This window comes from Dromaius novaehollandiae, chromosome 7 (assembly GCF_036370855.1).
Source record: "Dromaius novaehollandiae isolate bDroNov1 chromosome 7, bDroNov1.hap1, whole genome shotgun sequence".
NCBI lineage: Eukaryota > Metazoa > Chordata > Aves > Casuariiformes > Dromaiidae > Dromaius > Dromaius novaehollandiae.
Window position 1 is genome coordinate 41,945,251 of NC_088104.1, and position 26,212 is coordinate 41,971,462.

Genomic DNA, 26,212 nt, shown 5'->3' on the forward strand with positions numbered 1-26,212 from the left:
CAAACTGATTTTTGGAAATTTATGTGTTTACCTAGAATAAATGGTGAAACCTTCTTTTTTCCCTCCAAGTAATGGAACAGGTTCAGGGAAAGGAACATTACTGTGCAGGTCCAAGGGTGTATTAAAGACAAAAACAGAGAGACAGATGTTAGGAGCTGGAGGAGCACGCATGAACTATGAGTTTATAAATGCTATAGGAAAGACAGAACCTGAAGATTCACGAAATTGCTATTATAATGGGAAATCTTGACCTCATTGAAGTATCTTGAGTATTTTGCTGTTTACTGCAACAGAACAGAGATTTTATCTGCTATCTTCACAGAAGAAAAGCTGAGCAGCTCATAGGTTTTATAGATTTGGAGCTCTGCTCTTCTCTAGGCCTGTGGCATTTGTGTGATCTGCAAACTTCCCCAGGTCCACACCACACAGAGTGAAGTCTGTCTTTGCCTGAGATGAGAGGCTTTCCCACGTCCTTCAGACTCAAAAATGGACTGCTTTCAATGGAAATGGATTCACTATTTTGTGTGATTTACTTTTGCTAATATCTAGGTTCCAATTCATCATCCGCAGAAGCGCTCGTCATTGCTTAGTTACAGTTAAAATTAGCTTTCATTTAAAAATCTATTTTTGCAAGTGTGTGTGTATGTGTGTGTGTGCGCGTGTCTGTGTGTGCATACACACATTCATACCTACCATGCTAACATTAGCAGGACTGACGCATCCTTTAGAAATTTCAGCTGTCTGATCTTTGCACCTATTAGGATTGTTTTTTCCCTAGGAAAGTTCAGGCAAGTTATAGAAGACATTTGGGATAGGCTAATTTATCAAAATTTGGTAGAGGTTTCCAGTTGGAATAATTTTCCTGCCTTGTTTTTAGCTTCTTATGCCTTCAAAGTGATTTGGGATGAAAAATCCAAATGCAATGTAATCTTTCTTTTTTTCCTTAGCACTGACAGTGTGTGTGAGTATCTCAGGGTAAAAGGGTAGTTACAAAAACCCCTTTCTTGATCATTTAGCTTCCTTCTAGTGACCCGAGTTTGTGCCTGTAAATTCTACAACTCATAACAATTGTAAGCACAAAATATAGGCAGGACAACAAGCCATCTAGTTTCGACAGCTGTCCAAATGTTTATGTTTGTGCCCCTCAATCATTAGCACGTACTGATGAAATGCTTAACTGAAGTTCAGATGAAAATCTCAACCCAGTGATAGCTTTTCTGTAGCCACTGCAAATCGTTGTGTCCCTTACAGATGGTTTAGTGAGCCCGTGTAGGATCTCCACGGCTCCCTTATGGATCCTGTGAGGTCCTCATGGCTTTGGGGCCCAGCTGCCCTTGTGGAGCTGGGCTAGTCCCCTTGGGCCATCTTATCTGGGACTTCGGTAAGGCCGAGGTTCACCTGGAGTCCGGGAAACCAGCAGCAGAAAAGATTAGAGAGGTCTCTAATGTGACGCAAGAAGCGACCCAAATGCGGTTAATGCAGAGGTTGCTCTCCAGCATTCAGGAGTTTGACCCGTCTCCTGAGAAGGAGCGTGCAGGAGGAAGGGGAGGCCTGGTCACTTTTCCTGGGATCCGTGCCTCTCTTTCCCAGCCTCGTTCTTCATTTCTCCCCTCGCCATCCTCTGGGAATCCCTTCCCTCGGGGCTGCTCGGCATCAGGGTGACAGCCCGGTGGGTGGCTGCGGCGAAGGCGCGAGGGGTGCTGTGGTGTCAGGTCCATTGCTGTCTCCGGAGTGGTCTGGCGGTGACTCTTGGGGTCACCTAACCCCTTCCCCCCCAGCCCCCTCATCGGCCATGTTTTGGTTTCCATTGTAGAGGCTGAGGTCAAAGTTGCAAGTGCCGCACGCTTGCCTGTGATAGCAGAGATCTTCTGGAGAAGTTGTTGACCTTCCCCTTTCTGCCTCAGGGGGGAAAACAAGCAAATAACAAATAAGAAAGTGGTCTCAGTTATCATGAATACACATGGTTGTGTTTTAAATGAATGTTCCCAGACAGCAGCTTATGTAAACTTAAGGAGACAGTGTACTGCAAGCTTGATGAATGTTCATTGGCAGCTTATGGAGAAATCGTGCGAATGTCAAAGAGACAACGGTTTTCCTAAGTGCTGATTATTTTTTACTCTGCTACATGACTTACTGACAGAAAACAACACGCCTCCCCACATTTGAAAAATGTAATTTACGGCAGGGTTCAAGGTACGTTTGTAGCCACAGTTAGGAGCCTTCTGAACATGATTAGGTTGTCAGTTTGAAGAGTCCCTAATCGCTGCTGTGAATCCCCTCGTTCTTGCATCGCCGCGTGCAGGCGTACCCAGAATAGTCTTCTCCGCGCGCATCCGGATGTGTAGCCAAGTGCCGTTGCCGGGACACGGATGATGGGTTCACGAGACATTGTCAAGTTGACGTCTTGAGGTGTTCTCCTGCTCTCAGACCGTATGGGAAGGAAAAGCCCCTTCTGCCTGCAGGCCAGGGAGGCCCAGTGACCACGGGACCCATGGGACCCATGGGACAGGGGGTTTCCGTTGTGGGGTGCCCTCCCTGTTGAAGTCAAAAGCAGAACTCTTTTCATCGCTTCTGCCTTCACTCCTCCCTGCCCAAACCCATCCTCACACCTAAAGTCAGGCCTTAGATGACGTCTAGAGGTTCGTTGCCTGCTTCAAGCACAAGCAGGGTGCTGAGGGATGGAGAACGATTTCTTGCCCCTGGGCAGGTGCCCACGCTGTGAACGGTAGAAAAGGGAAAGGGGAAATTTGAGCTTCATTAAAGCCTAGGGCAAAACCTCCACTGAAAAAGAGCCAGGATTTCACTCCTGGAGCTGTACTTTATTTTTCTCTCCCATGTTTCCTTCTACTGTATTTTAAATTCATTGCTCTGTTTTGTCCACAAATCATCTCTAATCCTTCAGCTCAGGCCTCTGGATCTCATTGACTTTATGTCTTCTTATACTGCACTTTGCACAGCAGGATCCCGGCTCCAGCAGGGATCTTTGGGGTATAATCAGGAGCCAAAGTAAATGAGGGACTGTATAAGCATAGCATTATCATATCCTAATTCTCAGTTCGTTGTGGAACCTTTTACTTTGGAATAGCAATGTCTCTTTCTCCTTTGTTAATGCTCTTTAAAAATGTTTTATTAATGCAATTACCCTAATATAACTTTGCGAAATAGAGCGGTAGATAAGACCTTTCTTCAAAAGGTCTCAGCACATGCGAGAGTTTATTCAGCCGTCGTCACAGCATCTCTCGGTGCCTGAAATGCAACGTGGCCGTTCTGCCACTGGGTAAAAGCAGGCAACGAGACCAAAAGCGGCTCCCCACCCCCAGCCAGGAACCATGCCAGGAACAGAAATTAAGCGGTGCGAGCTGCCTCCTTGCTCTGACCGCAGCCTCGGAGCGCAGCCTTACCGAATACGGATGAAACGCTCGCGGCAGTCCCGTAGCATTACTAATGGCACGGCGCTGTTTGGGGGAAACCAGGAGTCATCGCAGCCCCGGTTTGAAAGGGAAGGTGAGGAGGGAGAAGCGGGCGACCATCCACGTGGCCGGGGTGTTGCCGTGGGCTGCTCTGATGGTCCCCGCGGCCCCGTCGGGCGCCCTCGCTGCCCCGAACGCCCATCGGTTTTGAGAGGAGCTCTGCACCCGCTTCGCGTGCACGCGCTGCGATGGGCCTGCGCAGCGCGGCTGCTAAGGGGGCTTTAGCCGCGTGCTTGATTTAAAAAGCAATCGCTGCAGCCCTCGCACGCTCAGCCCTTCCAGGGGTACTGAATTATCCAGTTGCAGCTTTGCAGCGTGTTTTTGGCATTTCTTATCAGCGTGAGAGAACGGAAATATGACATCTTAAATCTGAGAAGCTTCATTAAGCCAGTGGGGAAAAAAAAAAAAACCCAAAGTGTGGAGAATAAAAAGATTCTTTACCGAGTTGTCCTCTAATGGTATGAGTGTTTGGGCTTGGTTTCCTGGTGACTCTTGGAAAGCACTCAAATCATGGCAAGCTAATAACTGCAAGAACAAACATTATTGAATCCTTTTGGTAGTATACTAACCAGTGATCCAAAACGCTACTATTTTTCTGTTCTTTGCTCATAAATTGCAAGAAACTGATTACTAGCCCAGGTCAGCATGGGGCCCCAGTTTTAATATTAGCATTTTGCTCTCCAAGATGAGTGCAGCGGGGTTTTTTTATTATTATTATGACTCAGAATAATGGGGCTGTTTTTTTTTTTCCTCCTTGTGTGTTCTGCAATTTCACGTACGGCTAGAAAATCATAACACAAAAGAAATTTCAATAACGTGCCTGTGCTTTAATAAAAGGAGGCATGAACAATGCCAGCTCACAAGATAGCGTGCAGCCATTGAAATCAGACAGGGGAAACAGAGCATCAGTCAGATGGAAAAGCATGATTTATTATCTCCCTCCTGGCAAAATTACAGTGACAATGTCTGTGCACGGGAATCTGAAATTACTGACTTACTGTATTTCTGTCATAATTTATCCCAAAAAATACATACGAAAATGGATAGGTATGTCACGTATTGATCCGTAATGATAACTATTTTAAAATACATTATGCACTTAGGTGCTGATTCTATAACACATATATGTATATTATTATGCACAGATGCATTATTATAATGTGTAAAAGACCATGGGCTGTGCTGCGAGGTTGGCTCTGAAGATTTCGCGGTGTTGTTCTGCCGTGGCACAGTAATATATCGAGGCCCAAAGAGCTCGGTCGTGCCCCGTGCAGTGCACAAATACCGTCTCACCGCAGAAACAGAGGAGCCCCAAACCCGAGACGCCATCGGGACTCAAAGCCAGCTGCCAAGCATCTTCGTGCGTGAGCCCCTTGCCCAGGGTCGCACAGGGGCACCGTGGCAGAGCCGGGAACGACGGGTGACCAGGGTGTCTTAATCGCAGCCCGGCAGTCATTTCTGTGGGAGCACGGTGCAGGATTTGGCCTGCGTCCGGGTGCCCAAGGGACTGGTATTTTTCCAGTGAATATGACACAGGGACGAACGTGTGCCCAGCATTTGTACCGCCAGAGCTATGGCTGTGCTTTGATACCCGCTCCAGGAAACAGGCCATTGGTTCTGCTTGCTGCCAGATTTGGGGGCTGTCCAGAGAGTTACTGCAAGAAAAAAATATATGTATCTGCACAGCCAGAGAAGAGGCTCTGGCACTGCCTATGCCCTCCATTGCCATTGGAGCCATGCTGTTAAAAAAATGGATTCTGTATTACATGCAACGTGACCAGGTCCTTCCAAGAGCGATAAAATAGCATCTGAGGCTCTTTTCCCAGGCCTGGCAATGCTCGGGGAAGCCAGGGAGAGAAAGGTTTGTCCCTTGGCTTGCCCAAGCGACGTCCACCTCTGTCACCCAAGAGGTTTCTTTAGGGCTGGGGAGTGTGAAGTCCTCAGGTCCTCAGCTTGTGAACGAAAGTAGAGTCCGCAGAAATGTCGCTACATCATGGGCGAGACGTTTTTAAAGAACTGTGTCCTAAGAAAGCGAGTGGAAATGCAGGTGTTCAATTGCTGCTCCTGGAATGTGCTTTATGCAGAATTACATTCATTAAAAATAATGCTCAATTAGGAAATTATCCTAGTTATTGTTTTTAAAACTATAATTGAGTAAGTCATCTAATGACAACGTTCATTCTAGTTGCAAGATAAAAGCACGTGTAGCATTAGGCTTCCTCAGTCTTCTCTTTCGGAATTACAATAAAACCAATATGCTCGGAGAAGCATCAGGATTTGAAACAGCTACTCAAAGCAGGGAGTCTCTCAGTCAGGTTATCTGTGGTCATCCTTGGCGGCTAAACCTTCCTCACTTTGGGATAACTCAGTGCTCTTACTGTGTTAGCAGACCCCAGTCTGCCTTTTTCTATGAAAAAACCCTTTTTCGTATCACATCTGCCCCCGTTTCTGCTCATCACCAAATGTGATAGCGTTGTCTGAGGGCTGGAGAGCTGCCTGAGCCTGCTGGCTTTTCCCTTCGTGGTTTAAACCACGGCCGCTGGAATGAAAGCTTTTGCTTAGAGCTCTCCCAGTGTCATATTCGCTGCTGGAGTCAAACCGCATGCAAAATCACGGCGACGCTGTAGCCCCTTTCCCAGCGATGTGTGGCGGAAGAAGAGATTCCCCTTCCTCCCGAACTCCCAGACCCGAATGAAGGAAGGTGTCTGATCGCAGGTGACCCTCCTCTCCCGTGTCAGGGCGGAGAGGTGGTATCCAGACACCGTGGCAGGGTTCCCACGTGTTTCCAGCCTGTTCATTGAGGACGGCCCTGGTGACCGGCCTCGCCTGCCTTACCTCCGTGCTGGCTGCATGCCTGGGGGCCACCTTCCTGTTGTGTACAGTCCGTGGGATGTTGCAGAGCCTCGTGGGCATCACAGCAGTCTTTTTCATGTTGCCCTAGGCTGTTTAAATCCCTCACTGCATCCCTTGACGCCCTCCTACCACCATCCCCAGAGGCAGAAGGGGGTTGTCTGCATCAGACCTTCTCCGCAGTACCAGGTAGTGAAGAGCTACGTTAGTCTGTAGGGCAGGTTGTCTGCTGGTATCAACTGCTGCAGCTCCCTGGGTCGCAGCTGGCCCCATTTGGAAGTTACGCTGGTGTAAAGCTTGGGACAAGTGAGGTGCTCTTCGGTGCTCAGGAGCAAAGGATACCGAAAACCCAGCAAAACCAAGAGACATTTGGGTGGACCTGGCTTTAACCCACTGATACAACCAAGGCTTGCTGCTGGGCTAGACAAGGATTTGGATCAGGGCCTGAAGATGGTGAGGAGAAGAGAAGAGTTTGTGCATGTGGATGTTAACACAGATTCTCCTCTCCCCCAAGCTCCTGTGCTGTCAGCAGTGCAGCGGAGAAAAGGAAGCCAGCTCCTAACCTCTCCTCAGCTCGAGACTCAGGTAACAGAGGGACACGATTTCCTCCTCGTGCGTGGGATCAGGCACAGGGCCAAATCCTTCACTGATGTAGCTCTACCTCAGTGGCGTTACGCTGATTTGCACCCGCTGAGATTTGGCCTGTTTTGTGGCTATGGAAAGTGCGATGATCTGGACAGAAACCTGCAGGAGAAGGGCGGGGACCGAGATCCAGTTCTCCCCCCCAGTGATGGTGGCGTGATATCTACCTCCCTAATAGAAATTAAGTATTTTACCCATGCATAGAGCCAGATCCTGCTGTTTTTCCCATCTTTTGGCATGAATGAAGAAGAAAACAGGAGATTCAGATCTAGAGAAAGCGCTGGGCGAAGGGATCACCTTTCTGAACAGGCTCTCGGTGCCTCTGCCCTTGCGCCGTGCCTCTCTAGGAGGCTTTCGCCCAAACGCGGCTCCTTCGTTAGTATGGCGAGAAGAGAGAGCGAGGGAGCAGATAGCGGTGCTGGCTGGAAGGCTGCCAGCTGGGAGCAGTTACGCTATTGGTATTAAACAGGAGCTGAACGAATGCAAAAGCTGCACAGATGTTTCCTCTGTGTCCAAACGGGGCTGCGCGTCGTGCAGTCCAGCTGTGCTCCCGCACCAGTGCAAGGCCCCTCTGTCAAATCGGAAACCTTTAGGAAGGAGCCCCGTTCCCCGCGCACCGGGCACGGCCAAACTAACAAAACTCCTGGAATAGAGTCGTAAAAATTATCACCAAAGTAATACAAACCTGCAGTCCCCTCAGCCCCGGGGTACGTGAGGTACAGCTATTGTCAGGAATGAAATGAGACATATAGCAAAACAAAGGGAACGCTCTTACAGAAGAAGTGCAGAGTCACGTCGTTACGGAAAGCTCCACTGCTGCTCTCGGCGGAAGAAAGCAACCGCCAGACCGCAGATAGGAAAAGGGGCCAAGGCTCGGCTCAAGCTCGTCTCTCTCATCAGCTAATTGAGGAGTGACTCTCCAGACACAGAGGCAGCTGCGGGAGCCTTGTAAACCCGTCCGGCTGTGTGGCACGTAGCAAATGGAAGAATACAAAGCTAATGGCTTCACACTGCTGAAGCATCCGATGCCCGCGGTGATGCACCTCGTCTGTGCTTCTCGCCCGCATCTGGCCTACCCGGCCTCAGGAGCTGCCCAGGATTTCTTACAAAAGAGTAGCAAGAGCAGTGTGGTTGTCTCCAGGCATGGTCTGGGGAGGAGAGGTGTATGTGACCTGGAGGTATTGCAGCATATTTGGGCCTTTCCATCTCCAGAGTCAAAGCCTGGTCACCAGACCGCTTTGTCGGTGCTCTTTCCAGCTGCCTGGAAAGCCTCTGGCGGCTGTGGGTAGCCAGGCATCAGTTAGGGGCAACCAAAATCCCGCTTTGGTTGGAGAGCTGCTGTATCTGCAGGCTAATAAAATAGGCAAGTCGTCTTTGACCTCCTTGCGATGTGGCTGCATTGAGTGTAAGGCAGAGTCACCATTTACTGAAAAGGTTTTACATGATGTGTTCGTCTCTCCCTTGTCCTTTCAGCTGAGCAAGAAACTTCTTATTGCATTTTAGTCTTACATTAACAGTGCTAGTGTGTTTGTGTGTTGCGGAGGGCCCTTAGTGCTACAGGATCTCTGTGCTTCTCTCAGCCACAACTTCTGCTACTTCTTAGAATCCAGCACCTTGTTTTGGCCAGTTTGTAGTATGTTCCAAACTCTTAAATTTTTGGCTGGCACGGCAAAAGTTCTTGCAGTATTACTGGTTCTCCAGGTAAGTAGTATACACTCCAGTTTTTCAGTGCAATTAAATTACCTAATGACTTAGCACTTTTTTGCCTGTTGAGAAATGATTTGCTAACTGATCACGTGTTCTGTGCTTGTGCTTATTGCCTATAGTCACTCACCAGATTGCTTATTTGAGCAACTCCCCCCCTATGGAAAGTCCAAGTTATTACGGTTTCCGCAGTGTAATTGCAACCGTGTCCTCACTAGTTGGATGGATGAAACTTCTTTTTCAAAAAAGTGACAAATATGTTTAGGGAATAATTCTTGCCTTGTGCAAGTTCTTGGATTGGCAAGCAGTTGCTGATGTGCTGCTAATAATGAGGGGCGTAGCAGGGTCAAAGTGACCGGTCCAGAGGACATATGTCCTGTCCTTGTCGACTGATCCACTCTTGCACTTCAGGCAGGACTCTCACTAGCTAGACTGTTCTCTGTAGTTTGGTATCTGCCAAATTCCTCTGTTGAAGATAATTCACTGAACTTTCCTACAATCTCCTGCTAATCTGCCTGAGATCAGAGGCAATTTCAATAACAATGAAAATGATTCTAATTTCAGCTCCAGGAGTATCTGCGACGAATGCTCTCCTGGTTTCCTTTTATCCATCTCTCCTGGTTTATAGCTTCCCACCTCAGCTGTAATGCGGAAACCGTTTTTGCCTCCGATTTTATTCATCAGGTCCTTTTTAACTTTTCTTCCCTTTCTTGCTTCCTGCCAATAAATTCACCACCTGAAACTGTAGCTACAGAAATCATCTCCATCAGAGTTGCCATTGTCCTTAGCGTCATTAAAAGTTACAGCCAGTCTGAAGATGTAAGTGTACAATTTGACAGACTTCACTTTACCTCTCCCTGCTTTTCCTGCTGTTTTACCTTCATAAAGCAGGATGCCACCAGTCGCTGAGGAGGAGGAGGGCTGAATGCCATTATTTATACGAGCGCTGGTACTAACTCTCTCAAAAGCTGAGAGATGGAGAGCTGGGCAGCAGCAGTGGTCTGTGGTGAGCTGGGACACACAGGCAGGGGCCGGCCACGCTGCTCGTCCAGGTAGATACAGGTAGTGGAGCCGAATCTAAGGCAAAGTTTTGGCATATTGAGAAATGCATCCAGAAGGAGCAGGTTAGATCCGTTGTGTTCAGAACTGCCTTGACACAGTAGAAACAGAGATGATTGTGTCTTCTGCTTTGTAAGGCATTTGCACTTCTTTTCTAACATGGTTTTTAAGGGAGGAGAAAACATAGCGATCCCATATTCAGTAAGATTACCAGGAAAAGCAACTTCTTTTCCTTTGCAATAGTATCTAGAAAATGCATATACTTATGCACCATTTCATTTTCAGTGGTTAAAGGAGGCGGGAGCTAACATGCCCGATAAAGGTTTCCAGTGATACTGAGAGTCCTGGAATCTGCTCGGCATTTGCTCCAGCGTGAAGAATCCTGGAGTTTCTGTAGGGCTTGGAAAGAAAAGCCCCCAGGTGCATTTCTCTATGTGTTATCAGCCACTTCAAATTCCAGTCAACCAAGTGGATTTCTCCAGTCATTCTGCCCATTTTGTAAATATGCCTATTTGACTCTGAAAAGCATTGTAGGCCCCGATAGCAGATATACTAAATTTAGTGGAAATACTTGGATTGTCTTCTCCTAAACTTGAACAGCCCTTCTCTGGTCAGTACCTGACTATCGTAAAATGACTGCATGGTTGTAAACACTTCTATGAAGCCTTTCTATTTCCTCCCTCTAAAGAAATGTCAAGTATTTGTGGCATAACAGTTATGAAGTTTGTATTGCTCTGTAGCTGTTTGCTAATAGCTGTTTTCCAGTCGATAAAGAGCTGTTGTGCAGTAGTCAAAATGCACTAGGATGCAGTCCTTTCCTGAGCACGTCGTGGGACCTAGTCAATGAGTCAAAGTCCTTGAGCATGGTATTTTGAGCCATTCTTGTACTAATACGCTCTTTAAGCTTAACTGGAGAGTGTAGGAAGAAGGAGGAAGAAAGCAGCCCAGTAAATCCAAATAACTGGATCTCACGACAGATGACTAGGGGGCAGTCGCAAGAATTTGCCTTCGCTTTGAGCAACCTATACGCTAGCTCCAACAAGGATGTAAACCTTGTTTCACAAGGCTGAACACTCAGATATGAGGAAAGTACCGCGTAATTGAAAGTCTTTTCTTGAAAAGATTAGGAGGGGTCAAAGTCTCAGTAGGTGGCTGTGATAAACATTGCTGGGAGAAATCAGGAGGAGTTGGTCTATAAATTCACAGAGTGGGAAATCTCAACAAGTAACAGGCCTGCATGTGATCTATTTTAATGCTTTAAGATCCACTCTCTCTTGAAATACTTTGGTTTCAAGTATTGCTTTGCTTTCAGGAGGCTGCTTGGAAGATGGGCACCGTTTTCCTAGCCTGCCCGCCCCCCCCCCCCCCCCCCCCCCCCCCCCCCGCCCAAGGAACGTGAACTGCAAATACTGAATCTGAGTGAAGCCAGCTGAATAATCTCAACTGGCCACAGGAGACTGCAGTCCTAAAACCTTGTCTGAGACAGGGAAAACCTGGTCTGAGAGAGGCGGCTGCCCAGACATGGGACCGAAACAAGTGTTCTTGGGAACCTGCGGAGGTACAGATAGCCGGAAACTGTTACAGTTAGCAGAACAAAAAAAAATCTGAGGGAAATTGCCACTGAATGACAGAACAAACAAGTACAGAGAAAATATCAATCAGACGTCATCTTTGAAGTTGTTCATTTGTCTTAGGGAAATAGCTCCCTGCGTACCTCTCTGAAGGCAGTTATGCAGAAGCACCTGAGGTTAACTGACAAGCAGACATGAAGAAATAAGCATCTGCAGGGCAATCAACATGTTAAAGAGAAATCTTTGACATGATTGGGGCACTAGAGAGGTGGCTTAGGATGCTGCAGCTGTGGACAAGGCATGGGCAATTTGTAAAATACGGATGAAGTTCAGTAAGTGTTTGGGACAAGAGACTCTCTATGACTAGACTGCATGTCTCAGATGCAGTCAGGCACAGGTGTTGTAGATGTTTTTTGCAAAATCTTAACTGAATGCTTGGAAGTTTTGTGTGATAGGTTATTCTTGTGATTGCCCCCTCCATCTGAGAAGCTGCTTGATTCAGATCTTTTCGGCTACAGAAAAGCATAAGAAAGTAGATTTAGACACTGCGATTTGAATTCAGTTTTCCACTTCATTTACGCCCCTCCAACTTTGGGAAGGATTGATATTTCAGACTGTTTTCTTGAAGAGCTCTTTGGTCATGCAACCTCTCTGTGTGTCTGTCAGTTCTTTCAGATGACTTGAGGACCTGCTAGAGTCCTCAAGAGTGGAGCTGTCACAGGGATGAGATTTCTGAGTGTTTTATGAAAACTGGTGGCTGACTGAAGAAGAACCCATGTGGTGCCCAAGTCCTTAGGAGAGAGGGAGCCCCTTGTGCCCTGTAAGGAATAGCTGGGTGACCGGTTAGTGAGCATAATTCTTACATGCGTTGGCATTTGCTCCTAAAGAGAGAGTGGAAATGACAGGAAGCTGGTGTGTGTAGGGGAGCAAGAGTGAAGATGAGGAGATACAGTATCCACATCTGACTTGGCTTCCTGATTTCCCCTGCTCAGGGGGGTGTCTTGTTTCTCATTCTGTTTCCTTTGTTGCCTTTTTTGTTTGTTTATATCATCTATCAAGTTTATCATTATGTGCTCATGCACATAAAATCTTAATTAGCCATGAGTATTCTCTATTCTCTGTTTTAATTTTCCTTCCTTCTTTCTTTGTTAATGAACTCTGTTGACTGCAGATGTTTCCCATTTGACAACACCTGAGACTAAGGTTTTCCATTACAAACTGAATGAGCTCTGGCTTCTTCCCACTGCCTGTCCCGTGTGCAGGGCAGAGCCATCTCCCAGAAGAAGCAGGAACTGAACCTCCCTGCCAACAACTCCCAAACCCGAGGTCACAAGCCTCCTTGAGATCAGGAGTCCAGAAGTTGAAATAGAGGTTGGGTCATCATCTTACATGTGGCTTGTAAGCAGGAGTGTCCAAGAACCGTATCCCTATGCTCCTTTGGTGTCTTTGAAGTGACCAGGAGTAGAGGCGGTGAAACAGGGTCAGTGCTGAGACTGGGAAGGTCATTTATTTTCTGTTTCCCGATTAATCAGCTCAAAAGCCATTGAATGGTGATCAGGCCTTGATCACGTTTGCTACCTACCCACTTGGCTAGACTTGGTCCCCACACTTGGCTAGACTTGGTCCTCATGCTGACAAGGACATCAAGGAACATATTTCCTCACCACTTCCCCCGAGGGATTGGGTCCTCACGCCTGTGGCACGTGAACATCAGGTGACAGGAATTTCAGTGCTTTGTGTGAGTTTTCTGAAGTCAAAATGCTGTACTAATTAATACCTGCTACAAAAGAGCCCAGTTCACTCCTCTGGTTTTAATGATGGGTCTATTTATCAAAACATACCTTGAAGAATAAGAGCTGGATCATGCAGTTACTGTGCGGGGGTGTATGTTATGGCTATGTACCATGAACCGTCATTTTGGATGATGGTGTGAAGAAAGTTTCTGCACTAATATGTCTTGAAATCCTTCCTAACAAATCCTTCCCTAGAGAGTCTTCTAAGAGATTATTCTGCCTTGCACAGGTGGAGTGAATAAATCATCTTCTGACCCAAGCCTGTTATGATCCTTTAATCTTAAATATTTTTTTTCAGACTATCAGCTGTTTGCGCTGTCTGTGTGAGAATGGCATAACCTCTGATTTGTGTCCTCTCTCCTTCATACTCGAGAAACCCTGTGTATTTTTTGCAACTTTTTTTTCAGTAGGGATGGGAGTTTGTTCCCAGGAACTGCTGTTAATGTATTTGAACCTCAGTGGTTACAAAAATGTCAACTGCCCTCCTGTTCCATGAGTGAGGAATCTTTAAATCTAGATTCTGGAAAACTGACAAAGCTGCATAGTGGATCTTGTAAAAAGCTGCTAATCGTGAGCAGTATTTGCAGAGTATTTGGACGGGGAGCAAACACAGCAGCAGCGTGTGGGTAGGAACGCCACAGACCACTAAAGGGTAACTGCTGTGATCTGGAGAAAAATAAGAGCAAATGAGGTAGCTGGAAGAATCAGGAATCAGAACTTCGGGACATCTTTCACTGGTTCCCAGATCCCGCGCTGCCTCCCAGTTCTCCCTTCCCCACTCAGTCCCCCTCCTGTCGATGCAGATAAATGGAGGAGTTTGTTGGCCAGCGTCCCGTAGTCGTTCCGCAAGAAGTATAGCTCCAGGAGAGAGTCACAGCTGGGATGCCGAGCCCGCGGACAGCAGTAAAAAGCTGCTTGATTGTTTCAGCACACTCAGGGCAAAGTCCTTTCTGGAAGGGCCAGGGTTTTGCAAATCGGCTCCCAAAGCACATCCACCAGGAGAAGGTGCTGCAACGTTCATAAAATAAGTGGTCGGGAAGGCCGGAGTCACTCGTTGAGGTGGAGGCGTGGTAAGAGGCACTGGCAAATGAACGACATGGTCAGATAAAGGAAGGTCCTAGAGGCAAGGCCGTGCAGTTTGAACTCGGTAAGTTGGGGAGGAGGAGGTGGCTGAGAAAGGGCCCTTCGTTAGTGCCAAAGCCGCCCTTTGGTTTGCTGGCTGCTCTTTCATTGTGCAGCTGAAGCGTGCTTTCCTTCTCGTAATTGTGTTCAATTCGTCCCTCCTGGAAAGCTGCTTTCAGTGTCAGGCAACATCATGGTTTATTATAGCGTTATTGTCAGTGTTACGCTAACAACACAAAAGCAAAAGAAATGTATGCCGTGTCTCATTTCCTCAGTCGCACGGTCGTTCAGGGGCATCCTCTCTATCTGCTGGTGTTCTTCAAGCAGTAGCTTGGGCTGCCGTGCTGGAAACACTCCTTAGCATTGCAGCCACGGGAGTAGTGGAGGGGGGAAAGTCCTGAAGGATGTGTCAGTGGAAGCCTCCATATATCATAAGATCTAGTTCTACCACTCCATATAATTAGCGATTGAAATGAGTAAAAACAAAGGAGCAATTTTCTTATTGATCCCTCAGCAAATAGTTCTGTCTGTTTTCTTCTGTATTGTTTCTTCTTATTAAATAGCCTTGAATAAGAAATGTCAGTCAAATGAATTTAGACTCCTGGTGCTTCAGACAGAAATCAAAGCAGGATTGAACAAGCAAAGATAATTAGGAAGAGGAATTCCACCTCCACAGACTTCTTTCCTTGCTCAAGGAGTGCTGATTTTATCTAAATTGCCAAAGCTGTGAGCAAATGAGAGGTGATGGGAATTATAGACTGCAGACGCTGAGACAAAGCAAGAGAAGCTTTAATTAGTGCATTTTAAGGTAGAAATGAATTTCCTGGGAATAAATTATTTGACTCGAGACATATGGAGCTTCTTAGAGGTGAACCAAAAAGCTTTTTACCTGCCAAAACCAGGGCTGAGGGGGTTGTGTCTGTCTTATAGACGTGAACATCATCACTGAGGTCTGAAACACAAGGGGACGAGTCCTCCTTTCATTTGCATTTCAATTTTTTTTGACTATGGAGGAATTCCCATTGCTGTAGATTTCCACTGGTGCAAGAGAAAGCAGAATTCGCTCCAGTACTACCTGATACTAGTTCAAGTGTTAGTGACGGGGTCTACTGCTGCAGAGGAATTAAGAGTTACGCATTGAACAAACAAGTACTGGAAGGAAGTCACTTTCCCTTCAGATTCTCCTTTTTGTCATTTCTTAGTTCTGTTGCCATCCTGTCATCACACTCACACACCAATAAGGATATTGGGGACCATAAAACACTGAGCTCTCTACTTTTTAGCAGATTTCCACAGCTTCTTAGAAAGTAAGACAGTGACAGCTCTCTACCATCTGCAGGGTAGATACAGACTCCTGTTTAAATTGGTGGATGTGACGTGGAACCATTCATCTGGGTACTTTAATCCAAAACTTCCTCCTTTCAGTGGAATTATTCATATTCTTGATTATTCATATGTTCAGTGTGAGATACTTGCTCCCAGACCACCAGGAGTGGGGTCAGGGCCAAACCTAAGGGTTATATTAAGGGGGTGCTTACTGGCCACCCAATGTGAGAGCCACACAAATGCAGAATAAAATGTCGCTGCCCCTCCAAGAACAGCACTGTTCTCCTCCTCTCTGAAAAGTGTAGTGGCTCTCTGAAGGTGGAAGTGCAACCCCTCCGAGAGTCTGGTGGCCGCCCAGCAGCACCTTCCCAGCAGTCATGGATTTACTGGCCACGGCGGTCTACATGTGATGTGAATATATATTGGAAAATCACTCTGTCCTTCTCTATCCATCACTTCTGATCTTCCAGGAATCGGGCTGTGCTCCTGGCCAAATGTGTAAGGTTACAAGAGATGGGTAGAGCAGAGAGCTGTAGGGTCAGGTGCGCGTGTGCCACCCCATCAACCCTGACCCTGTTGGAAACCTAGTGACTCAACTCAGTCTTCTTACCGAAAGGAGCTAAAGTCTGACAAGAGCTAAAAAAACCACACCTACTCCGGGAAAACAAATATCATGCTCGTTGGTTTGTCTAATGTTCTGGTTGCCTATTTGAGATGTTGCTATGTTGTCCTATAGGTTAATTTATATTAGCCATGATGAATGAATGCAGTCAAGAGGTATTAAACGCTCATGTGTTTATCTTATGGCAAGCTAGAAATGTTGCAAACTTGCGAGCTACGGGAGGAAATGGGCTAATTTTAGATTTGTTCCTAGCCCTCGCCATGCGAATGGTGTCGCTGTGAGCCCAGCAATGAAGTTCACTGTGTTGTAGCAGACTGCGCAGTTCCTGAATGTGTCAACCCAGTCTATGAACCAGAACAGTGTTGTCCTGTCTGCAAAAATGGTAAGAAAGTACTGTATTGGCTTTAACAAAGGGATATAAAGGAAACATTTTGTTAAAATGTTGTTACCCATGAATCCCCAGGAAATTTGCTGCCATTGGCACCAACTGGCATTGGGGCTGTTACTTCTCCTTGCGTGTGGGCTTCAGTTACAAGCTTGCAACCGTGAGAATTAAGGCTGCCCTTCCTGGCTTATGTCCTCTTATTGGAGTTGACGGGATCACTAACTTGAATAAGGGCTTGTAGGATCGGGTCCTGGTATTGATGATGATCATTCCATGTCTTTGCTTTGTTCTCGTAAGTAGTCTGACACAAAATCGAGTACATAAGAAAAGAGAGGAGTCTTTGTCCCTAAATTAAGAAAGTGATGTAAGGTCATTGGAGGACTCTTCAAAATCAACAGCAAAACTCCCACTGGGGCCAGTAAGAGGCCGGCCAAGCCCATAACACTGTAAGTTATGTGCTGGAGTCAATGTGTGTAGTGTTGGCCCCCGCCATCCTGCTGAAACCAGTCCATGAATTGGAGTCACATTCGGGAATACCTTTGGAAAATAAATTATTCCCAAAAAAGTCTCCATGGTCAAATTGCACCACAGCCCCAAAACACATTTTTCTCTGGAAAAGCACACTGTTCTCCTCATGTAGACATGAGGACAAATTAAGAGATGGGCTAAGTTCACATAAACCGCTTCACAGCTTTCTTAGCATATAAGAAATGGCTGCCTAGACTCATCTTCTCATGTTTAGGATGCCCTATCCATATGTATGTCCTCTTACATACATCACTGCTGCTGGATAAAAGAGTAATGGTTGCTTCTGGATCCAAAATGAAAATGTTTACAGAGAAATAACATTTTCAACACATTTTCTGCTCTTTAAAACAGAGAAAAAGCAAACAATTTGAAATCCAAAATGTTTTTATTAAAGGAATGGGCATAATTATAGCAAAAATATTACTTGAAATGCAGAGGTTTATATTAAACCCTGATTTTTAATCAAAAACATTTTTAAGGTTTGTATTTAGAGTTTTATGCTTCCGTTGAAGAGCAGAAAAATGTTCATAGGAAGTTTCATTAGGTGTTCTTTTTGTTGAACTTCAAAGAAAAGGCATTTTAACCAGCTCTACACACCACCTTTGCATACCACCCGCTGAGCCTGGGTACAACGTTTCTGATCTGACGCAGCAAGGTTGCCAAGAGAAGGATGGAGCAAGGCACCCAGCGCAGTGGGAGGGTCACGTTAGCCATCGCGGTGTCCCTCACAGGAGCGTAGGCTCATTCAGAGCAGGACGAACACGGCTCGTGTGTGTTTGGCCTTTGCTTCCCTATTGCATGCACAGTGATTAGTGTAATCCTTGTACCCTGAATATGGCAGTACTTGCTGATTCCTCCCCCATCTGCTTCTTGCCTCATTGGAAAATGACTTTGATACAAAGTTCTCCGAAATCTGTTTTAGACAGAGGAGTACTTTGTATCATCACACTAAGCGCAGCCTGAGGCCGCTGGGGAGCAGGGTCCCTGCAGCCGGGGAGAGTGGGCGGCACGGCGGACGGAGGCGAGAGGCGGCGCGGCCACGGGAGCGTTGCGTGGGTCGAGGAGCGTGACTGCATGGAGTGGTGCTGTGGTCTCCGTGTCCCAAGGCTGTGGTGGGGATGAACGGTGACCCCCGGCTGGGCAGGGAGCAGCAAACCTCAGCGCAGCGGGCAGCTGCTGCAGCCAGGGCTAGCTGGCCTATATCGGACCAGGGCTTGCGATTTTGACTTTAGCCTTCACAAATACAACAGTTACGGAAAAGGCACCAAAGTGATAGAAATAGGTAGGCACCAAGATAGGCCGGAGGCGCTGGGGCAGTCTCCATTGATGCAGGGAACCTGGTGAGCAGATATGGTTGTTCCTCTTGGGCATGGCTCTGCTGCTGAGCACCCTGTTCGCTTCCCTCTCACGTTTTGGGATCTTCTTGCGGAAGAATAAAGGACTTTGCTGTGTCTCTTCCCTCTCCAAGTCGCTCGGACACGTCCTAATGAATGAGGAACGCAATACTTTAAGCTGTCTACTTGTCTGCAGACCAGGATCTTGTCTTTCAGCTCCCCACTGCGGCCAGTCAATTAAAGATTGGTTTCACAAATGACTGAAGATAATGCAGGCTGACAGGGCCGCTTCACTGAGTGACACCCCCCCCCCCTTTTTTTCCTAAATTTGTTTTTTTCTCCCCTTCCATCCAGTAGCTTTTGTTTTCTACCAAAGCAGCAAAGACCGCTGCAGTGCAAAGTCTTGGCGTGATGAAAAGATTTCAGCTTAGTCTCAACCCATGTGGTCAGCATTTTAGACTGGCAAATAGAAGAGCTCTAGAGATATAGCTGTGGGGGAAAAAAAAAAAAGTTTACTCCCCAGGGCGACATACAGTGCAAACCCTCATTTGAAAAGCCTGAAATTTTGATGAGGAGAACTGTTGTTTTGGGTTAAAACAGGGCCCTGCATCATCTGCTGTGCTTTGCTAGCAGTGTGGCTTGCCTGCTTGCTTAGCTGTTGCTGCTGTTAAGTGGAGAATACTTTCCTCTCGATACATTCAGATAGATTTCCATGCCTTTCTTAATTATGTCTTGCCAAGGGCAAAAGTGCTATGAAGCAGCGAGGTTAATGCAAAAATCTGTTGATTCTAACATACCTGACCTGAAGATTCATAAAAAGCCAATATCAATTCCCTTCCTCTGCCATCATTCAAGAAGAGTCTGAACAAGTGGCTCCGGAGGTTTATTCCTTATTGTCAAAAGAAGTAGGATTGTTAGCTTGTGCTTTCCTAAATGCAGTGCAGCTTGGGCAAAGCTTGCTGTGCTAGATAAGTGATACCTCATTACACGTCTAGTAGGCAGAGTTCACGGGGAGGCTAAAATTTGGGGGTAGGGGAGGGAGAGAGTATTTTTTCCTTCATGTCCCGTGATCCAATTTGTCAGACTAAATTTTAAGGGCGATGGCTCCAGGTGCTGTGCAGCATTTCTGTCTTGGAGATGAAAGGTCACTGGATTTTATGTTTCCTGGTAGTGACAGACCACAAAATTATGGCCCCGAGTTGTTATTTCTAGTCATTGTGACTTCTCCAGACAAAAGTATGTCAGCTATTGTTAACTCTCTCCTCTATGTGATCTAAAACTTGCCCGTTTTTGTTAAAATCAAGCCGATGACTGCCACGGTCTGTGCTATCCTTCCTGCCCCACAGGCTTTCGTGCGGCTCAGTGGGAACATCTATCCACTCTGCTCACGCCAAAGCCAGCGCAGTGAAGCCTTGCCCAGCAAAAATCCCCCAAGAGGCCCCAATCCTCCTACATCCAGGGCTAGACCTGCCTGTGTGGTGTTACTCTTATCTCCTTGAGCCTTCTCACCTCACCCCGAACCCTTCATGTCCGAACCTCTGCTTGCTCCAGAAGACTGCCCACCGCTGCCATCGCAGCCCTTGCGCTATGGAAGTAACGCCAACAGCGTGAGACCTGGTCCTGCGCCGACTGAGACAGCGTTTGGCTGTCTCCAGGTTGTGTGTAATACCATCCGCTGAAATACGCCTGTCCCCTTGTTTGAGCCATGTCTTGTGGCACATGGATCATTGCTGACGGTGCCCCAAGGCTTCTCTCGGTGGTGGCAGGCTCTGCCCCGCTTTCTGAGTGTGCGAGGGGCTGAGTCGCGTTATCGGAGGACATGTGGATTTTAAAGGCCTTCTTCACACCCAGCTGCAGGGTTGCTCTTGAGGTTCCTTCAACCCTTTGGAGAGGTCTGGAGAGGATGCAAAGATGGGGGCACATCTCCAGTGTATTATCACCCAAGTCTTTTGATCAGGTTTAAACTGTTGTTCAGATCGAATGGGTTCCTCTTCTTTGCTGTCGTCTATAGATTGTGAAAACCAGTGTGCGCAAAGTGCAAAATTCATTGCGTTTCCCCCTGCCCAGGACTATTTGTTCAGCGCCAGCTCCACAATCCGCCCGTTCTGGGAGGGAGCGGAGATGTTCTCCAGTCCTCGGGGTGGCCCGGGCGGTCTTTCCTCCGACGCTGCGTTGAGTGCGCGGCACGGTGATCTTTGCCCGCTGCTCTGGAGGGGCTCAGCTTCCTACAGCTACGTGGCACTGCTGCGTCTTTTCCCCTTTTGCTGCTCTGTTGAAGAAAAAGCCAGATGCAGTTTCAAATTAAACAAATCTCAGCTGCTTGGGGGAAGATGAGAGGTGAGGGAAGGCAAGCAAAGGGCAACCTGAGGCTGCCGTGGGCCTCTGCTTTCCTGATTTTACAAAGTGCTCCTTCAGAATTGTTTCCAAAAATAATCTCAACGTTAGCAAAAATGCATCATCGAGGGGGATTTTATGGCACAGCTGTGTCACAGAAATTAATTTTAAAAATCCAGTAAATGCCACAATAGAATTGTTAACTTTTTCCCCTCTCTGAAGTGTGAAATTCTTTTCAGAGCATTTCAAAGGCGCCTTCGCCCATTTACACATACATTAACACAATTGCTGAAATATTAGACTTTGCCTTGGCATTTTCATTTTCTTGAGCGATGAACCAAATAAGCGTTATAAATTTCTGTTTTGGGGTCTGGCATTGCTTTTAATTTAATTTTTGTTGCCACCAACCCTCAACAAAAGAGTTAGTTATGCAACAAGACAGATGAAAGCTAACGTGTCCACAGTGAAATACTTCCTGGCCTGTGTGCTTACTCACTTTAGCTTGGGCTTCTGGAGACATTCATGGTGAAATACTAGGCAGCAGAAAGACATTCCTAAGAAAAAATAAGCTGTCACTGAGTCTTTAATTAAAGCTTTAAATTATCACAGTTGATACAGATTTCAGAATAAAGGGTCTGATCCTCCCCTCAACAAATAAGCAAAAACCCCTTTGACCTTCAACAGGTTTTACCTTGGTAAAATAGCATGTATTCAGGCGTAGCTGCTATGGGTATTTATTCTAATATGCTATAAATATTAATAATTTCATACCAATATCTTTGTCTTTGAGGGCATGAGCACAAAAGAAAGTAAATAATAATTTATTTCCATGCGTATAAAGCCACATTTTACCTAAGCTTCGCTCTTAATTTACTGAGAATATAAACTTGCTGCTCATTATGTTCTGGTCTGAGTTAATTTGAAATAAGCATGCTGCACCCTGCTCTGATCCTCCTGTAACAGAGTGTGTTTTGCCCAGAAAATCCCCGAGGATTTTCAAAGCCCGAAGAAACTGAGGGCAGCCTTGCCGTTAACAAACAAATAAGCTTTACGTGTGTCCCTGGGAGAATTTTGCGTGCAGCTATGGCGAACAGCAACCCAGGGTTTTGACCTTCGAGGCTGCCTTTTCCTAGCAAGTTGTTTGTAGCAGGCTATGGCGAAATCTTCTTTATCGAAGTTGGAGATTTTTTTGAAGTCCCCAAAGGCTGCAGAGGTGGCCAGTTTGGCTCCACGTGGCTTTGGGTAAGCTCCGCCACAGAGGAGCAGGAGAGCTAGTGGTGGCACGTGGGAGGAAGTGTGTGTGATGGGCAGCCCGTGTAAGCGTGGGCAGGCTGCTACCGGGCAAGGCTGCGACATGCCCCGAAAGGTCCCCTCCACTCTCCGTCCTGCGCAGAAGCTGCATCGGTGGTGGTCTAGTGGGGAGCTGGAGAAGGCCTTCTGGTCTGGTGGTTTCCTGCCAGACCCTCGGGAGGTCGTGGAGTCCCCCAGTGCTTGTGAGGACAGGCTCAGTGCGTCGGTGAGGATGGGTCTGACCCTGCGCGCTCATGCATTTCACCACCTGCTCTCAGCATCCAGCCCCGAGACCCTTCCTGAGCGCCCTGGCTGCTGTCTTCGGCCGCGGCGGGTCTCAAGACCTCCACAGAAAGCCACCACAGAGCCGCTCACAATCTCCAAGTTTCTTCTAAGTCCTAATTTACATTTGAACCTCATTTTCCAGAGGTAAGAGTGGATTAGTTAACCGACTACATTGCTAAACTCCTTCAGCCATTTGATCTCATTTCCTTTCATAAATTAAGCAGGGTTAATACTGATTATTGCTTGGGTGGGCAGACCTCAGAGGAAAATCTGGGTGCCACGGAAAGTGATTTTGCTGATTCAGTCAATGAGCAGAGCTCTTCTTCCTGAGTCAGTAAGACCACCAAATCAGTGCCCAGGTATTGGGTTAGGGGGCAATGCAGTGTGCTTGGTTTGCAAAACCCTTTGGCATTTTGGGGGACAAAAGGCTCCATAAAAGTATAAATTATTGTATTTTAGGTGAAAATAATGGATTAACCACCGTAAGCGGTACAAGTTGTTAACCACTATTGACAAAAGGAACTTTTGCATGTGGTGTCTATTGTTCCAAATTATCTGATGTTTTGAAATGTGCCAAGTTTTTAATATCAAATAATCTAGTCCCTGGATATTAACTTACCTGTGCTTCATTGAGTAAATGAAACTTGTTATTTGTCTGCAAGATATGGATCACTGAATCTCCAGGTCACTGTTTTGGAAAACATCTGCTTCTAACATGGTTAGTGACAAAATAATCAATGAGCTGTGGAAAAAAATTATTAAAACTTGAGGAAAAAATATGGTGGACATCCTGGGGACAGGATATTTTGTCTGCCGTTTGATTATAAACAACTGTTGCAGGATAAAGATGACACAGAAAATGTGGCAAGAGGACAAGAGAAGACTTCAAATTCATTTACTTTATGGAAAACAGTGGTTTGGAGCCATGGGGAAATTCCTTTAGAAAAAAAAAAAACTAAATAAAATCCTCTTCTAATTTATTTCAGGAAGTCCTGAAATGGCCAGATTTTAAGATTGCAGTAAAAGCCCCTTCAGTCAAAGTCTATGCAATATGCTGATTGATTGTGCAGATGCAAGTTGTTTGTGACCAGCCAAGAAGAAGATGTATCCCCCACGCTGGACTTTGCTGGATGCCACAAACCTCTCCCTAGGCCCTGGAGACCGAAGCCGATAGCGTAGCCTAGCTGCGACGTCCTTCCCATGAAGTATCCGTGCCCACCAGCCAGCTTCTCATGAAGTATCCGTGCCCACCAGCCAGCTTCTCCTGCACTCGGCCGGCTCCCTCTGTTCAGATGGCACGCTGGGGAAAGCGTGAAGGACCTCCTTGTCTTCTGGCAGTGCTTGCCCAGCACTCAGTGGCCGGCAGTTGTTTCGCAGCCAGCGCTGTGGCATTGAAGAGCTGATATGACACCGTCGTCCTAGATCAGGAGTCTGGTTCCATTTTTCCAGTGTTTGTAGAAGCAGCCATAACCACTGTGATGGCAGAACCTAGTGTACCTAAGGCTTCATTCCTAACTATGAAAATCAGTAGTTTTAGAAGGTTGAATGCCAAGGAAAAATTCAGAAAATGACTAAAAAGGATGGGGCTTTTTGTTTTTTCATCAGCTAATGTTCTTTCGTGTTTACCAGCAAGAATGTAGACTGTGGTACCCTGTTAGCTCAATTAAAGGAATGATTTGATTACCAGTAGAGGGAAAAATGATTTATTTAAAAGCTGGTAAAAGAGAAGACTGAAGACAAGACGGTACTTTTGGGCCAGGTAGCCGCTGAGCTAACAAAATACGTTGGTGCTTGCTTTGCTATTTTAAAAGGAAGTAGTTTCACTGCAATTGATTTTCAGTGGAGCTTATTGACCTCCACAACTTCGGGCCACATGGTTAAGGGCTCGGAAGTGCCGAATTCACTGATGAGAGCTAGGCATGTGAGTGTCTTGAGAGAGCTAGCCCTGCCGCTGCTTGTGGAAGTCTCGCTCGGTTGGATTATCCACGTGCACAAATGCTTTGCTGACTCGAGACCATAACCTCCTCCCCGTGGGCACAGCTGTTGGAAGAGTCATCTACTAATGGTGAAAAGCTTCGGGAAGGTATATAGAGATTAAGCCTTCCAAAATTAGCCATCCTTATGCTGGATAACATTAAGGGGTTGAATCTGCCACCTCCTGAAGCTTAGAAGAAGGAGAGACTAAAAGAGGAAATGGAGAGCAGACGCTTCTATTTGGAGAACAAAAAAGACATGAACTGAGCAGCGGTTAATGTGATTAACTCTATCACACAGCTCAGTGCTCACACAAAGCGGGGGCTGCCGGACCACGTAGCGTAAGACCGACAGGGATCCTGCTGGGAAAAAAACAGCTTGGAGAGCGATGCGGTGGGAGGGCCGCCAGACAGCCGCCCAGGTGGAGCTTCCAGCTCAGCTAAGTGCTCCCCAAGCGTTTGTGGTGTTTCCCCCACGTGCGCCCACGAAGCAGGAAAAGGTGAATCCACATATAGCACAAGGCAGGAGAAGACGCTGCCAGACAGTCCAAGGCCAGGCAGGAACTGGAAGCTGCTCTCCTGAATTTGTACCCAAGATCCTAACCATGTGTCCATGCTTCTACCCCTGCTGTGCTTTCCCAGGAGAGCCCAAACTGAACATCTCCTGGCACCACAAAGAAAGGCGTTAGGGAGGATTGTGAGAAGTCATTTGTTGGATGGGACCTACTCCAAAGCTCTCATTATGGGGACACAGCTCACAGAGATGTGGGAAACACATTATATGGTCTGCGTTGTTCTTTAAACTCGGAAATATTTATGAACGAGCATCTGCTTGTCAGTGATTGTTTCCCCGTGAGAAAATGGTGCTGAAATTTGTGTGCACAAATCTGTGACGGAGGTGGTTCGAAATGCCCCATCGTCACTGTAGCATTTCATAGAAGAGGGGGTGGATTGGGGGTTTTGGGGGCGGGGGGGAAGATCCCAGATTCAGGTTGTGAAACCAGGTTTCTGTGGCAGAACACAAGCAGCCCAGGCAGTACTGAAATTAAAATAGGCGTGGTGTTACTTATTCCCCAGCTAATCAGATTCTCGGTGTAATTTTAAAGAGTGTAAGTGACATTTTTATCCAGTTATGTTGCTGCAAACCATTTTGCTGCAAGAGAGGCCTAGAGCCAAATCCTGAGCCAGTGTCACTTGGTGCAGTGCTGGCAGAGTTGGTTTACTCTGATTTACTCTAGTTGAGGATCTGGCCTGCAAGAGCTAATATCTCCGGGTGACACACAGGCAAACTGCAAGAAGCTGTGGTGTTTTGCATGGTCAGGCTTTCTAAAAGGATTAGAGATGGGTTTGCTTTTGCGGCTCAAGAAGGTTGGGATTATTAGGCATATCTGTATAAGAAGAATGGCAGACACTGTCTTCATGTATTTCTAATTTAATGAATGTTTAATGCTTCTTTTATTGGAGCCTACATATATGTAGAGTAAAGGACCTATAACAAGAGGCTGACTTATGTCAAATAACTGATGTTTGAGCTGCTCTTTTTACATGAAATGCAGACTCTACAGAGCAAAGAGACTGTAATGAAAACATGAATTAAAGATTAGAGCTAAGCAAGTCTTAGAAAACTTAGAATTAAAGAAGACACTTAAAAGTTTTCTCCTCCTGCTTCCTTCCCCTCCCCCTGCCTTTTCTAAGCTCTCCGTCCGCTCTGCTCCTTTGGTAGGGTTCCTCATTTCAGCCGCAGCCTTCTGTCTCTTCTACACCTACACGCCTCTGCGAGTGATATCACTGCAGGAATCTCATGCTGGGTATTACTGTATGTTTGCACATCATCCTAGCCCGTTAAGCTTGCAAACTCGCCAGTCAGTTTGGCTGGAGAGACAAGAAAATATTTTTAAGGTGCATTTTTCTTCATCTCTATCCC

General features: G+C 46.6%; 1 protein-coding gene across 3 annotated transcripts in view; it reads left to right on the forward strand.

The window, feature by feature from the left end:
- The window catches only part of VWC2L (von Willebrand factor C domain containing 2 like), a 54,012-nt gene that overhangs the window by 4,503 nt on the left and 23,297 nt on the right, over nucleotides 1-26,212 (forward strand). For 2 of the 3 annotated variants that reach the window (XM_026120136.2, XM_026120214.2), the window contains exon 3: nucleotides 16,412-16,541. In XM_026120136.2, the coding sequence (XP_025975921.1) occupies nucleotides 16,412-16,541 (130 nt within the window). Of the gene's footprint in view, nucleotides 1-16,411; nucleotides 16,542-23,301; nucleotides 25,216-26,212 lie in introns of those variants that run through there. The other variant, XM_026120529.2, reaches the window with a different exon arrangement.